General features: G+C 39.9%; 1 protein-coding gene across 1 annotated transcript in view; it reads right to left on the bottom strand.

Moving 5' to 3' along the window:
• CRB1 (crumbs cell polarity complex component 1) overlaps nt 1-15,688 on the bottom strand; it is a 104,018-nt gene extending 88,330 nt beyond the window's left edge. The window contains exon 1 of the mRNA XM_086617603.1: nt 15,613-15,688. Within this exon, the coding sequence (XP_086473729.1) occupies nt 15,613-15,688 (76 nt within the window). The remainder of the gene's footprint in view (nt 1-15,612) is intronic.
• Nucleotides 15,689-16,933: the final 1,245 nt, after the last annotated feature.

Here is a 16,933-nt window from a genome sequence, read left to right as displayed (position 1 = left end):
CTAGTGCTTGTCTGATCTGCAGAGAACGCTACACGTCAGCTACAGAGCAATGCAGTCTGCCTGGCCAACGAGCTCTGTTTTGCTTTGCAATGGATGCACTTTATTACTCTTTTCAGGTAAGATGTGGATTGTATGTATGCAAATATAATACAGTCTTTAAAAGTAATTTTTGTATTACCTAGGTATTCTTATAAGTACCAAGAATTTGGATTAGGATCAAAGCTGCAGGTAATGCAGGGATTTCTTTTTTTCTGGGAAAAAAAAACCACCAACAAACCAAAAAAGCCACCAGACCCTCAAACCTCTACATGGTTCCTGATGATCAGAACTCCTACTCAAATCAGTAGTAATTTTGTCGAATTGTTGAATCACAAAGCTTAACTTTTCAAGTACATGCATAGTCTTCAAGCATTTCAGTATGTCCCTACTATCCCAAAACTGTTAAGAAGTCGCTTGGAAGTTTAATTCAACCAGAGAAACACTTAACAGTTGCTAAACTTACCCCACTCATGCTGGGTTTTTTGCCTGCTACCACAGTATTTGGCATTTGTTAGCTTGATTGCAAAGGGGTGATGCTCTCTTCCTAGGCTACTCTCTTCTAAGTTGTGAACCAACAAAACAGAATTCTGTTTTATTACTAGCAAAGGGGAGAAATGTGCCAGCTAACCTGTTGTGATATTCTTCCTCCTTTGTCGTCTTTCCTGCCTGTCCCCAAAAGGAATCCCAATTTGAATGACATGCTCAGGAGAAGGTGTGGTTGATGAGTTCCTGGAGTCAGCATTTTGCAGTAATCCAGCATGCCCTACTCCCTGGGAGGTGGGCTGAATTAGCTCTCATAAAGGACCTGAACTCACAGCAGTAAGAGGGTTTGTCACTTGGGAACATCTGAATTTCAGGTATAGAATCCATAACTGCCAACTGACTTCACTGAGATGGCTTTTGCCAGCCTTGGCTGAAGCTTTAATAAAGCAGGTTTTCTTAAAAACTCCCTAGAAATATGGTTTTGAAAAAGTAAGATCTTGTTTTCACTAGTCTGTAATTTTTCACAATTCCTTAACAATTTTCATAACACTTTTCCTTTTTCTTCTCCACATTGTCATGGCTGTTTGCTGCAGTGATTGAGTTTTTGTATCTGTCAGAACAATGTCAAGACAATGTGAAGACAGTGTCAAGGCAAATACGGAAGGGTGACAGTGTGAAGGAAGCAAAGAGAAAAGAGCTGTCAGTACTCAGAGTGCTCTGTAGAGAAAATATTTCAATGATAAAACCATTGTCATCATGTGCTGAGCAAGAGAGAGAGAATAAAGTGGAGATATTGAAGTTACTGCACTATGAACATGTCTGGGTGACAACTTGGAGTTAAAGAAGGACTTAAAAATGTAATTTGCAAGGATGCCTTTCTTCCCTTCCTCTTGTTCCATATTATCTTCTAGACCATGTTCCAGTCCCTAGTAACCTACCGATACAGCATCGTTCCAATTTAAGCTTCTGCGATATTAATTTGCAACAAGCACACTTTGACAAAGTTAGAGAACAGAGATTAAAAAAATATTTTTTTTTCTTCTTCTAAACAGTATACCTCAGCATGGAAAGATATTCCATTGCCCACCTACGAGAAGGTGGAGTGTTTTCCCACCTGATGTAAATCCAGGGTACATTCTTGGATGTTACGAGCCACAGCCTCTGCTTGTGGTACACGGTGATTGCAGCAACAGTCTAGAGTGTGATCTAATTGCTTTCAGAGTTCAGTGCTGCAAGGTGCTGGGTATCCTACTCCCATGTCAGTGCAGAACTAAGGCACATACTTCATTCAGCGCTGCAGTGTATAATTTTTTCTCTTAAATATCCTTGGAAAGGAGAAACATTCTTACAAGGGCAAAAAAGGGACAGATGTACAGCTCATGAGGCTAAATTCTGTCACCGAAGCTCTGTATGGCAGTACTTCTGCTCTGCTGGAGGCTCCTGCTGAGTGAGGTGCTATTCACCTTTAGAGCAGTTTTCAGGATTTGAAATTAAGCACTGGTCTTGTAGCAAGTCTGTGAATTTGCTTTTTGTGCATGTGTTCTGTGCATTCCTCCTCAGTTTTAGAGGTGGGGAGAATGAAGGGTTTTCTTACTGTTTCTACCCTGTTTCTGAATATCGAGATAATCAGATGTAAGAAGGTTTAGATGGATATTAGTTAATATCATTGCAGTTCCAGAAATATAAAAACCTTACTGTTAGTGACTTCTAAATGACTTACAAATACCACTTAAGAGGTTTAAGAAAAGTGAAACTCGTAGATAGATTCTGGGAAATAACATACCATAAACTCCTCAAAATACATCAGGTGTAGTATTTTCTTATGTAAGAATTAGGTGTTAACTATTTGAAATTGAAAAGGATAGGTATTTTCCAAATATTGTACGTACTTATTTATTATCATTTATTTTATTTTAAGGAAATAGATTGAATAATTAACAGATTTTCTTACTTGTTTCCTATGAAATAGCTGAAAATAACCATAGAAATGCATGCTACTCTATCATTATCCTATTGCAGCATTGTGTCTATTTGCAATTCATGACAGCATTAAATCTAAAAGCATCAAACCTGGGTGACTTTTTTTAGATGAGCTGCAAATTCTATCCATAGCTGCAGCAGCAGTGCTCTAAGAAGGCTGTTTAAACTGGTTGTAGTCTAAGTTATACATTGCTGAGGGCTGACTTTTCCCCCTTGCCCAGTCAAGTTTTTTTAACCTCAAAATGGTCTGCCATTTTGAATCGAGCATCAGCTGGAGAAGAATGTTTCTTGCCTGGGGCTCAGATGCCTCCTCCCGTTAGTGCTCACACCTCCGCCATCATGAGCCTCTAGTAATCACTGAATCTCACCAATCCTCACAAAGGAAAGTCTGTAGGATAGCAAGTGAGTGACTACAAAGAGTGTATCGGTCCCTTCATAAAAGAAGGCTAAGAGTCATCAAATGAAAGAAGTGATATACAAAGGAAATCCTTACAGTTAGCAATGGAAATCACAGATACAAAGACTGCCTACATTTGCTGTAAGATAAAACCATTAAGTGTTTATTTACTCTTAAAGAAAAAAAACACAAACCAAAACACACAAAAAAACCCCACCACAACCAACAAATAAACTACATGTCATATTACAGATCTCTCAGGCTCAATAAAAATCTGGAAAAGTGTGTGTGTCTCCTCTCCCCAGTATATGTATATTTTTGTATGTGTATAACATATGAAGTGAGAAACACAAGATCTAAATTTAGTGGCTTGAGCATGGAGATCATCTGGACTGTAATCACAGCCCTCTCTTTGCAAGTGAGGTATTCACCTCGCCCTTCTCCAGCTCAGCATTCTCACCTGTAAAACTGACATGCTGCCTGCTTGCAGGCTATGAGGCTCAATCTGCTTATGTTTTGTAAAATACGCAATACAGCTTGCAAAGAAAAAGCTGAAAGTATTTTTATAGAAAAAAAAATCTTTGCACATTTGCAAGGAAGAGAAAGAATCCAAATGAATCCTCACTTTCTTGACTCTGCTGGCTTTGGGTACGATCATGCCTTTAACAAGAACTTTAAAGTCATTAAAAGTCTGAGAGTCTAAAGTGATGTCTAAACTTAATATAGAAGTGTAAGCATTAGGAGGACAAATGAGTTTTACAAGGTGAAATGCTGGACTGACCTTGAACATGAAAGCAAAGCCCTCACCATTAGCACAGAAAAATGTTAGATTCCAAGACTTCGCTTGAGAAGCAGAACTAATTAGAGAAGATTAACAGAAATGAGGCATGTAATAGTCGGAATAGGGCATGACTGCAGTATGAAAGGCTGAATTGCTGGACCTCTCATCGAGGTCAAGATTTTAAGAACACTAGAACTTTTTTGAAGGCAAGTGACAAGTTTTGCAGGTGTTTCTGTAGCAGCTGAACATTCGTTACAATATTCAAGCTCAGTTCTGCACTTAGGAGTTTTCCCTGTGTTAAGACTCTCTTCAGCTTTGACGTCAGGATATATTTCTGAGCGTGGGGTCTTATTCAGGACCACGTTCACATTCCTACTGCTCTGCAGGGGCTCCTGAAGAAATAGTCACCAAGTCTGCACTAGAGTGGTAACACGGTAAAGATTGTAGATTTTTTTTTTTTTTCCTGAAGCTAGTAACTAATTTTTTGTCTGTCTTTTTTTTTTTTTTTTCCAAATGGAGTCTGAAATATACCTTGCAGTCTTTTTCCTCATACTTTCCTTTTCCCAATTTTTCCTGTCACTAACCTGCTTCCCACAGACTCTAATGATCTTTGTATTACTGGATGGTAATAAATGTTCCAGAATTGGTTGGACAGCACGACTGATGTGCTTCCTGAAATGACTGCTTTACCAGCACTGTAGTAATGGGCTCAGCTAAACTGAAAATGGTTTACATAACAGAATCATGGGATAGATGGGGTTGAAAGGGACTTCTGGATATCTCTCTTCCAACCTGCTTGCTCAAAACTGCATCAGCTAGAGCAGAAAGCTCAGCATCTATTACCTATGTTATGTCCACTTCTCAGAACTTTCCATAATGATTTCATAAAAATTCCTTATTTTCAGGAAGCCAGGCTTACTGTAAGCATGCATAACTGCATGCCTGTGTTTAATGGAAGTGTTGGTGCTCATCAGTGATTGGCAAAACAGGAGCAGTCACCCATGAAGACTTGGAATTCTTCAGGCTGATTCAGAGCCATGGTAGAAAAGATATGCACAGTTAAAAGAAGACAGGAAAATCAATCTCTCAGCTGTCCGGGTGTTTGCAGTTACGTTAATAAAAGTAAGGAAAAGGTTCCCCTCTCTGTAGAAAAGTTGACACAGCATGTCTGAAACTGAGGTGCAATTCAATAGCCTTGGCATGTTGTTGTGTGGGTTACCTCTAGAACAACTTTTTCTATGCTAGCCCAAAGAAGAAATGTTGCAATTCAGGATGCAAACACATTTCTCTTTGCTGCTTATCTGATACAGAAAAATCCCTGTAAAGTGTAATAACAGTCTCTGTTTGCTTTTAGTAGTAATGAAGAATGCAGTTCCCTCAAAGTCTAATTTAAGAACTGAGATATAATGAGCAGAGGTCATTGCTGCCAGCCAATCAAATTCTTTAATTAAGTTTAAAGAATGTAGTCCTATTTTGAGGCATCTCAAGTATCTCAAAAGCCATCATTCTCCAAATTGAAAAGAAACCACTCAACTATAACCATAAGCCCCCTGGTTACATAAAGCAAAGCCATGCTGGTCCTGACTGGACACAGCACAGCAGCATCTTCACTGAAACAAATGGACTTACAAAGTTAAACCATAATAAATAAAACTGAAATCAGCTCTGCTGAATGCTACTCATGGAATATCAGAAGTATCTACAACATATGCATATCTTACTGTAGCAAAACCACTGTCAGCTTGGGAATGATGGTTGTGGATACAGCAGGTCCACTGTAAGCTATTTCCCTCTGTCACTGGGCAGCAAGAATGCCTACAGAGATCTCTGGGAACAGAAAGTGCCCATGTGAACAGGCAGGCACTTCTCTAAACTAAATCCAGTATCTGAAGGAGTGTTTATGGCTTTCAGGCTATTGTAGAAGTGATGTAGCAGAAGCAGACTGGGTTTTGTTCTGCTTTGTGCACAGAACTGAATCTTCTTCCTTTCTTACTTTTTTCCACCACTCGACAGATAATTAGCTCAGTCTCTTTGCTGGAAAGACTTTTATTCAGATTCTTCAAAGGTGTTCAGTGCTAATCCTGCCTTCTCCTGTTTAATCCCATGAAAGTTTTGCTCCAACTACCTCTCAGTCTTGTCACTTCGCTACCATGGACAATGGTAGAAGTTCCAAGTTGTCTACTTATTCTTCAGGAAATCCAATATTCCTTGAAAACAGCCTTTTAAATGTGAAAATAGCAATTGATTTTAGTCGCTTTACTCTTCTTGCACTTTTCCATGAGCTCCAAAATGGATAGTAGTTAGACTAAATTGAATCAGACATTTAAGACACACTCAAGAGAGAATAGAACAGATAGTTCTTGTTATATCAAGCAGAGGGTGCTTTTACATGGACTGAGGCTTGCAAAATGTTCAGTACCATTAGTAGTGAATAAAGACTTATGAATGTCAGCTGTGTTTAATGTGAGAGATGGGACAGGTTCAGCTAGAAAGTCTGAACTGGTAGATCCTACAAAATGCTGGCCAGATATTTTCTTTTTGCAGTTGCATTGTAGAGGCACCTATTTGCATCTGCTCTGATTATATGTACTGCTCCAAATACATATACAAATAGTGATCGAAGAGGCTCGGATAATCATTCACACAAACACATTTATCATATTTTCCCACATTTTAAGATAGGAATCAAAGTGGAGCTTTACTTTCAACATTCTTTTAACTTCTGCTTTTTAGATTGAACATGGACAGGAAGAGCCTACAAAGGCCTTACCCATTTTCATCCCATTCAATAGCTCTGATGTACTCTCTGATATATCAGTGTCATTCTCTGGCTGCTTCTCTCACTGTCATTGTGTATTTCTTTTGTTATGCAGCCTCTGTTTGAGACTGGTGCCTTCTCTATCTGTACCTTATCCATGAGGCTATTAAAGGGAGGTAAGGGGCTGCTGGAGAACAGCAGGTGCAGTTAGGACTTCTTTACACTGTGTCAGACCTTAGCAATGTTTTTGCCCTTCTTGGAGTCAGCAAACCTACAGCCACATGGTATGTAGCTCATCTTTATCTTGGTCGTTGCATTTGAATTGCATCTCATGTGGCTCATAATTAATGTTTCCAGACATCTGTATCCCTCTCAGTTCCAGCTTACTCTTCTACCCCATCAAAATGGGATCACCAGCAGATTGCTGAGATACATTTTTGCATTGCCTGCTTGCATGTAAGAGAGAGACTCTGGAAAGATGCTCGTATAAATAAGGTATAGGTAGATGGGTGCAGACAGAACTCCTTTTTTGCATGCTTTGAGCCAGCTCTGATCCAGGTGCCGTTTACCTGTATTAGCACAGCACAGTGCCTGATCTATCATGCTCTGCCTCCCAGCACAACCTTGGGTTCAGCACAGTGCTAACACAACTACATGATCTCTGATGATCATCTCTGATCAGCCAACCAGAGGTGGCTGATGTCCAAGCAGCAGCAAGGCAATGTGTATTAGTTCAGATACGCTCTCAGGGGCTCTCTTTCCAGCTGTTAGGAGGTTGGTGAGTTATACTGCAGACTTCTCACTGACAACAGACCCTGATCTCTTCTTTCAGCTGTGTGGACGTTTGACTATGTTCAGATTCATGGATGGTTAGCCATGGCAGGAGCAGTGCCACAGCTGCTTTTTAAGTACCTACAAATTACCACAAAGCTTAGCAAAACACATCTGAAGCTACTGCTGTATACAGATGTCTTTTCAAGGCTAGATTATTACAGTGGGAGTTTTGGATTCCCTGCTGTGAGTAATCCGTCAGGGCAGGTTACTTAAATTGCAGTTGCTTGGATCCTTGCAGACTGATGACTGTCTATATTTCTTAGTCCTTGCTTTGGCTTCCTGTCACACTACGTTGTTTTCAAAGCCCTCTAGCTCACATTCAAAGAGAGAAATGTGTCACAGTCCAATTCAGAGCTTGGGCGTCCTTGTGGAAGTGGAACAAAGAGCTAATGAAGCCTCTGTACCATCTCTCTTAGAAACCCTGACAAGGGAGAAGAGGAACTGTCAAGGGAGGAGTGTGACCCATGTATGCTGCCTTTCATCTGCTCCTGTAGCTCCCCTGCCAGTCCCAGGGTGAATTAGAGCAGCCCTGAGCATAAGGACTTCTGAGGGCAGCCAGCCTTCCGTAGTCTCGTGTTACAGGAACACAGTGGTACCTCACGGTACCTCTCGGGAATGGGTGGCAAAGGCAACATCAAACCATTGTGTCCATCCATGGCTGGGTACTTAGGTCAGGGTACCCAGGTCAGTTTGTTTACCCACAATCTTGATGTTGATTTCCATCACTGTGATTGAGAGCATTGTGAAGGAATTCGTTCTGTCTGCATATTCCCTGACTAATTCAATTAAAGACGCTTTGTCTGTCTCATTATTCAAGGAAAGGTTAAGGGAACAGGATTCCAGTATGCTCAGCCTCGGGCAGGCAAGCAAGAGCAGTGAAAAAGAAGCAAGGAGTTTCTCCCCCAGGCATCCACCCAGGCCACAATTATTCAAGCACAGCACTTCCCAGCACAGAAGGGTGCATCAGGCAAGTGCCCTGATCCTTAGTTGCTGGAGCGGGGACACTGTATGCAATGGGTTAGCAGCCCATGCCCCTTTTCTACCCACAGAAATATTTAGCCCTAGAAATATTCTGATTTCTGTCCCTGCTGATAAGATTTCAGGCGGGCAGAAGCTGCCCTAACCCTCAAGTTGCAGCAGCAACTGCATCCTTGCTTTGTTGATGCCTGGAGAGGAGCGTGTTTTGCTCAGCCTGGAGGAGTCCTTTAGAGCTCCAGTGGCAGCTGCGTGGTGCGTGTTACCCCATGTCAGGCTGCCCGCCGAGCAGCCTTGTCAATTGGAGTATTTGTCAAAAGATGGAAGCAATTTTCTGCTGACCCATTTTATGGGTGAATAAAAGATAATCAATATAAAGTAAACACAAGAATCTCATTGGAAAAAGGATTATCTGGGTTTTGCGGGATTTTTTTTTTGCTCTTTGCTAGTGTGAGAGGACTTTCATACGTTATGGCACTGTGGCTGGCTGAGGAAACAGAAAAGTGCAGTGAGAACTCATAAAACGTGTCAGTCTCTAAAACCAACAAATTAATCTGTAATATCAATCTAGAAAATAACATGCATCATTTATCTACCTGCTGCCTACTGTCTGTGACTCTAAATGAGTCAATTAGCTTTAAAGGCTTCCCTTAGAATATATAAATATCAGGACTTTTTTTTTCTTTTTTGGGCCCCCACAAAGAGCAAATAGAATAGTCAAGGTTGCCTAGAGATTGAGGCCTTGTCTAAATTAATTTCTTAATGCTGAGATGTGAATTATAAAAAGAACAAAAAAGTAGAAGTATCTTTGAGAGGTCTTTGGCTACAAACCCCTGTAGGCAGGATCAAAGGCACTTTGACTGCTGTTTCTGTAATTTATTTATTAGAGGGAATGCACTGCATATCAGGAGTTATGGAAAACAGACTAATGCGTATCTTTTTATTGTTTGATATTTGGCAGGATATATGCGTACTTTTTTTTAAATCTTAGTGTTTTTGAAATGTTCAGGTTTTTTGACTATGAAAATTATACTGTTAATAATCCATTAATTCATGATATTTTATTGCATTGTACTGCCAATATATCAAGGATACTCAAATTGCAAGTAAAAGGATAAGTCATTTGACTCCAAAAGCTAGAAAGCAAACTACATGATTTCTAGCATGGGGCTGGACTATCAATCCCCATCATAATGAGTGCTTTCAATAGCTGAAGTGCTTATTTAAAGCCTAGGGTATCAAAAAATTTAGTGTATGCTCTTAATGTATCAAAGAATACCAGTAAACTATTTTCCAACCAAGATTTAGACAACAATTTGGTTGTTAATGGGGCAAACGGAGCTGGGTGCAGGGCTGCCTTTGTATTAAACAGCAGATAATCCCCAGCTGTGGTGCAGGAGAGAGGGAGCCATCCACTTGCCCAGCCCAGGAGCTGTGCCTGAGCTGCCCTGGAGCCTCAGTGTCACCACAGCCCTTGGGGCAAGTAGGGACCCGTGCTCCTCTGGGGCTCCATCACCTGAGATGTTCGCAGATCACCCCCAAGGAGATGCTGATTGCCCTTCATCTGTGTAACACCCGCTGTGAAACAGCAGTCTAGACAATCAATGGCAGATATTTATCTAACCTGTTCATTAAATAGTTCTGATACAGAGATTTAATTATCCTTCAGTTGGGGAAATTCACTTAAATCTTCCCTACTGCATATGGAATTGAATATTTTGCAAAGCCTGCCCTGCCAAAGGTCACAGGGAGCAACCAAGCTCATCATCTTCCTTGATTGCCATTCTCTTTTGTGTAGGTACTACTGTAATCATGTCCTCCCTCAGGCTTTTCTTCTCATGACCCTTTCTCACAGGGCACATCTTTCTAAATGTCTTCTTATTTTTGCTGTCCCTTTTCAGTGTTTTCCTAATTGCCTTTCTCTCTCTCACAGGAGCACTCAAAACTGGATACAGCCAGTACTGAATAGTAGATTGATTACTCTCCTGTGTCTTACATGTCATTTTCCTGTCAACACATAACAGCAAAATATTTGCCTTTCCATACAGCTTTTCAATAGGGAAGTACTTAATTTGGCCATCAAGATTTGAGCATTCTCTAAACAGCACTACTTTTTTCCTGAATTTCCTCCTGCAGAGAGGAAAATGTGTAGAGACTTGCACTAGGAAAGACTCCCCAAGTGTCCTAGGTTCACTAAAAGTAACACAGGAAAAAAAAAAACAACCTGTGGATAGCTAGATATAGTTGTAAACTTTGGATGGAGATACCATTGAAAGGTTTAGGTATATATTAAAACATGAGGTTTATGTCCTTTGTTTGTTTGAGATGCTTGAACATTCCCGCATCAGCTTCTCCAGTACGTAATGAAAAGGGGGAAAAAAAAAAAAAAACAACAAACCAACACCCTTACAATTGGGTCAAGAAGCTGTTGCTTTAAACTCACTTAAGATGATAGCAAACATCTGAAATACATTTCATTTTTATTATGATATAGATGGAACATATTACAGCTAGGAGAGAAGGAAAGCTGTAGGGCTCCTGGTGCTTGTGCTCAGACGTTGCTGATTGCAGCTCTGACAGGTCCCGCGGTCCACAGCAGCCTAATGAGGATCTGCTGAAGTGCCGAATCTCCTATGGACTCATCAAACGTGCATCCTAACAATACTTTGCTGGAAAGCTGCTTGCATCATCTGAGTGTGCATGAGGGACGAGCAGTATGAGCAAAACCACAACTCTCTTTATAAGTGGAGCTTTATTCCTAACGCAGTAATTAAGCGGTAATTAGAAGTTGTGTGAGTAATGGGAGTAGTTGCAGGAAATTAAAAGGTCTTGTCCATGGGGAAAAATTGCATAATGCCAGTATCTCAGAGGGATGGAAAAGGGGGTGCAAGTAATGCTCAGATATTTTACTCACATTAATAGCAATCCCAATTTAAATTCCATTCTTAATTTATGACTATTTGGAGGGATTATTATGAAGTAAATAGTAATTTTTTCCCACTCTCCTGAAAGGTCACAAAGACATTAAAGTGGAGAAAATAATTTTTAAATTATTTTTTTTCCTGAATTTTTTACAAAATGAAAAGAGATAATTTTGCATAATTTTGATAATTTTGAGAGATGATCCATTGTAAAACTGGTTTTAAAAACAAAAAGACAAAAAAAGAAAAGAAAAAATGAGTTGTTGGATGTCAGATTAAGAAAAAAGACTCTGAACTTGCACTTGACCCTGACAGAATCACTTCCAAAATCAATGCCTAAATATACCTGTATTTATCATAATTTCTCTTCCTCTCTGTTTTAAGCAACTATCTGCCAAGTGTTATATGTTGGCAATTCCTGTTAGACAATAAATGGCAGCAATTAGCTATCAATGTTCTTCTGGATTTGGGATATGCTTCCTGTCAATTATTGTATGTAATAATTCATGGTCCCCCCTCATATGGAGCTGACCATCTGTGGATGCCCCCTAGATTAATTTTCTATAAGTAGTTCATTTGGTATAATTCATGGAAACAAATTATGTTCACAAAATGCTATATTAAACCAACTTGTATTGAGGGCTTGCATACAATACTCATAACCATAGGCACAAGGAATAAATGAATTTGCAGATGTGTATCACTGTTTTCACACTAACGTAATGGGGAAGACTGCTTCACATACTCATATGATTGCAATTTTAGGGAAAGCCTCAAACTCTCTGTCTATAGAGAGTCAAAAAAGAGGCAAAAATAATTGGTTCTGTGTAGTCTGACATGTTCTTCATGTTTGTGTTTTGGATACTGGAAAAAAAAATGCAGGGAATTACGCAGATATATACTACTATGTATAAGACTTGAGCACCTATGGGTTGGAGAAACTGGTATATAAAGTAATGAGTGGTAATGGAAAGATAGCGAGTATTTTTTATATGACTTAATTTTGCCCAATAAAATAAAATCTGCCAATGTCAGCAGAACAGAAATTTTCAACAGAGAAAGAGACACAGAATAATTAAGAAAAGAAGGCACAGTTTTCTTCTAACTGGCTCATAGCTCCATTGGTAAGCCAGCATGGGAAGGAAACAGCCTGTGAAACGTGTTTTGCAGAGCCTCAAGAGACATATAACACATGAATTTGGGGCTAGATTCTAACAATTTGCCCACATCTTTCCAAAGGCTTCCTGTGTTGTAGCATAGTTGTGATGATCTCTCTTGTGGTATCAAGAAGACAGAATGGGAATTAGATAAACATTGCCTGCCAGCAGAAAAATCCTGCCCCTGGATTGGTGTACAAGGTCCACACCTTCACCAGCAGCATCCCTTCACCTAAGATGATGGCAGCAAACATCAGAACAACCTGATGGATGCTCTTGCCCCAGGGCAGGCCAGTGTACAAACAAGGAGGCATCAAGAGCTCTCCAACAGGCTCCTTTTTTCTGTGCTAAGGACTAAGACCACAATCTTTTTGGAAATGTGACTTTGCAGGATGGAACTATACCTGCTTGTTTTTTATCAAGTACATATATTTCTGAACACCCATATTCGTATTTCTACAAGTGTTGCACCTGACAGCATCACGTATCAGCCAGGGCTGCAGTAGACAAATGGTCTTTCTGAAAGTATTTTATACGATTGGAATAAAAAGAAAAAAAATAGGTATTGGTTGTAGGAAGGCTGTGATTTACAGGTTGAAATCCTGTCACTGTACAGTTTGATGTTAAGTCTTGTTACTAGTGATAACAAACGTGAAATACCATTTTTACTTATCCTGGGGATTCAAAAGGAACAGGACTACATCCTTTAATATCTTAGCCTTCAGCTTTATAGAAGATTTATGTGCAGCCAGAAGACTTTAACAAAAGTTTACCATCTATTCAACACTCAGTGTTGTACAGGAATTAAAGAACAGTATCTCAATATATTCCAAAGTACATGAGCTATTTTACAAATAAGAGGGCACATGATTATTTTAATAATGTTGAATAACTTTGTATTTCTTTTTAGTTCAACATACTCATTTTATGCTATATTAGCATAATATATTTTATTTTCACGTAGAAACATTCCTGAAAAATGCTTTCATTTCATTGCAACTGCTACTGCAAGACCTGCTGTATGCATGGGACACATCTCAATGTACACATACCTCTATCCACCTCAGGAAAACAGAGTTGCAGAATTAGAGTTATATGCAGGTATGGTTTTAGGAAGCCTTGGCTTCTAAATACTATTTATTTCCCAAGTTGTTTAGAATAAACAATTACAAGGAAGACTTTAAGCAAGACCTCAGGTTAGAATCCTTTGAGGGAAGACAAGTCCAGTAAATTGATTTTAAAAATATAATAGCTGATAAAACTTTTATAAATATCAGCAATCATCTCTGTTGTGTTTTACTCTCAGCTTTTCTACCTTGGTCTTTCTCAGCTTTAATTTTTAAGTAAGGAAGTCATTGCAGTCAATTCTTGTGCTTCTATTTCTGTTTTATGTGTTAACAGCTATGTTTTTATTAACAGAAATTATTAGGAGTTTCAAACAGTGTACCACGTTTCTCAAGAGAAAATACCTGTTAGGATCATTAAATACACTGCATCGAATATGTTGCGTGCCTGGTTCTGGCTCCTGCTGTAGTTGCTCCATCCTGATATATCGATTTGTATCACATCAGTTTATAACAGCCACAAATCTACCTGAGAAGCAGAGACCTCCAAGGCTGAAAAGCCTCTTGCTTGAGACTGGCTGTATGGCCATAGCCCAGAGAAAACTCATGCCACATCTGAGATGTCACCCCAGCCAACTGTGCTAAGGAAAAGGCACAAAATGACATACAACTACTTATCCCTCCAGGATGCCAAAGCTCACCCAAGGTCAAAGCCAAAACTTGTGTTTATCTTCTTTTTTTAAATGATTCTTGGGTGGGCTTTTTTCTTGTTTACATTCTAGTAATACTTTCTTTGAGCCTGGTGCTTTTAACATGACCTTTTTAATTTTATAAGAACTTAACTTCTTATTCCCTTTCCCAAGGCTTTTATATTTTGTTCTAATTTGCCTGCCTCATGTATAAATGAAATTTTCTTAACTAACACCTTTCCTGTCACTTTCTATTAATTAGATAGCTGACTGTCTCAGAGACTTTCTAGTTGTTCATCCTACAGTACACAGACTTCAAAAAATGCTTTTTGAAAGTGGATGATCCATTCTCTTTTTTTTTTTTTCAGGGTATGGCCTGTTGTGAATTAATTTAGAAAGAACATTTTGGTTTTCCTGATTCACATCAGTACATCCCCAAGGAAGAAAGCTACTACGATAAAATGATGTTTCTATGACATTCTGCATTTTTCGTATGTTTTAAAGTCTTTTTTTATTATTGAGTTATTTTGTTTTGGTTTTTTCATTTGTTTTTTTGGGGGGTTTGGTTTGGTTTTTTTCGGTGCTGGTTGATCCAACTGCATCTGTTTGCTTTTCAGTCTTTAATTTATGCTGGGCTGTAAACTGTCCAAGTAACAATTTGGGCGATGCAGCAACAGAAGGTGACCCAGATTACACAACACTGTACGCTAATGCCAAGTCTTCTTGTTTAATGGCAGCTGCTCAAAGCTTTGTCTTATTGTGATTCACATTCAACAGACACAAATCAAACAGGCTCCTCAGACAGACACACATCCTGCCTGTCTTCGTTTTAAACATGTTCAAGAGCTACTGCTTTTCATAAACATATATCAGCCTCACCAGCTGAGGCCATTTAGCCTCCTTGGCTTGTATTTACTCTCAATCATCTGACAAAATTATCAAGGAAATCCATCGTGACTTCCAATGTTTTGCATACTTCTCTGTATGTGGAAGTTTGCTGAGAGTATTTTTTTATAAAAATAGTTGAACTTTTATACTCCCTTATAATGGAGATATTTAGAACACCAAATATATCACAGTTATAACTGATTTCTCTGGAGGTTGTAATTAAAAATGCTGATACAATAAAGCAATAGGTGCTACTAAACCACATAACATGAACAGCATTAGCAAAGGATAAATTAGTCTGGATTTTGATATGGAGGTTTAAAGTTACTGGATGAATAGTATCAAAACGCAGACTTTAAAGTATAGGTACAGTTTTAACAGAACATTTTAGTGCTATACTTTCAATACATGAAGCAAGGTATTAAACATACTTTCATCCTTCATTTAAAAATGAAGTTTAAGCATGAAGATCAGGAAAGCTATCACGCAACGAGTTCATGTAACTTAGTTTCATGGACCAAATCTTTTTGGCATCTCCATCAAATTTTTAAACCCTCCTGACAACACAAGCTTCCTGCTAGAAGTGCACGTCTAGCCATCTACCCAGAGGACATGTCAGAACAATAAGAAAAAGTGCAAATCTTACTTTTTAAATGGATGAGCAGCAAAAAACTGAGGTAGAAGAGGAGTAGAGAGTTAATTCTTGAATGAGCCATATTCATCTTGATAGGACATCCTCTGCCGAGCTGTCTGTTGTCCAAAGGGCTGGTGCTGATCCTCACTGCTTTCTCCTCATCTCTGAAACTACGGTGACACCCAAGGCACCCCGTCCCCTACAAGCCATCTTTGCCCGTATCCCTCATCAGCCTGTTTGCTGCGAACCTACAGGCTTTGATTCCAAAGGCGGTTGTGCTTGTTAAGGTTTTTACTTTGGCAGGTCTGAGTGATTTTTCAAACCTGGTGCAGATTTGTCTGCGAGCTGGACTGGAGTCTTTCCCCGGCTTTCTGCTGTGGAACTGCGTGGTGGACGGGGCGCCCAGCCCGGCCAGCACCGCACAGCACGCAGGGCACAGCGCTCTCTCATCTTTCAAAACACATCACACAGCATCTTCTGCCAGACCTCCGCTGCATCGCTGTCCTCCTGATTCATAGCATAAACGCTTTACGCTTGCTCGCATCAAGTCAGCTAACAAGCACCTTCTGCTTACTGCGGTTTTTTTCTGTATCTTACCTCATTAGCATATGAAGTAAAAAGATGAAACATCTCCATTCTCAATCTTTTTTGTAGTTAGCTATTACCCTGCTCTCTTCCATAATTGTTTTTTTGTTTTTGTTGTTATTGTTTGCACTGGATATAAATGCTTTTGCCATCACTAAAAAGCATAATTGGGAGCTGACACGGGTCCTCTGAGCTTCATCGGATTGTGTTGTAATTTTGAACTGCTCACAGAGGAACCGGTCACTCACAGATTCAGGAGATGACATAGCAAGATCGGTAAGAGAAAAGGTTGGGGGCAGGGGACAAACTCCATTTCTTTCTAGCCAGAGCTGGTCTCGGGCAACTGTGGCTGGTGTGAGTGCAATGAGTCTGCCCGTGCCCAGCGGAGCCTTCCCCAGCCTCCACCGCAGCACCATGGCTCTTTGCTGCTGCACGGCACCGGCAATGCCCTGTTTCTGCCCAAGGCTGTCTCGGTCTCTAACGCCTCATTCATTGATTTCAACTTTGTTCACAGATATTAAAGACTTGGCCTGGGCCAGCAGAAGGGAGAGAGGAGGAAGATAGCCACAGCCCCAGCAGCCATGTTCAGATCTACGGTCTCAGTGCAAACCTGGGCATTAAGTTAATATGTTTACTATGGGTAAGCCACACCATAACTGTAGCAGTGTTCAGGCTCTGAGGCTGAGAGAGAGATGAGCAGCCTGTTTGGCAGTGAGTCTCCTCTTTCCACCATCTTCACCTCTACCAG

This window comes from Tauraco erythrolophus, chromosome 10 (assembly GCF_009769465.1).
Source record: "Tauraco erythrolophus isolate bTauEry1 chromosome 10, bTauEry1.pri, whole genome shotgun sequence".
Taxonomy (NCBI): domain Eukaryota; kingdom Metazoa; phylum Chordata; class Aves; order Musophagiformes; family Musophagidae; genus Tauraco; species Tauraco erythrolophus.
Note: the sequence above shows the minus strand (reverse complement) of the source record. Positions and strands in the feature narration are given on the sequence as shown.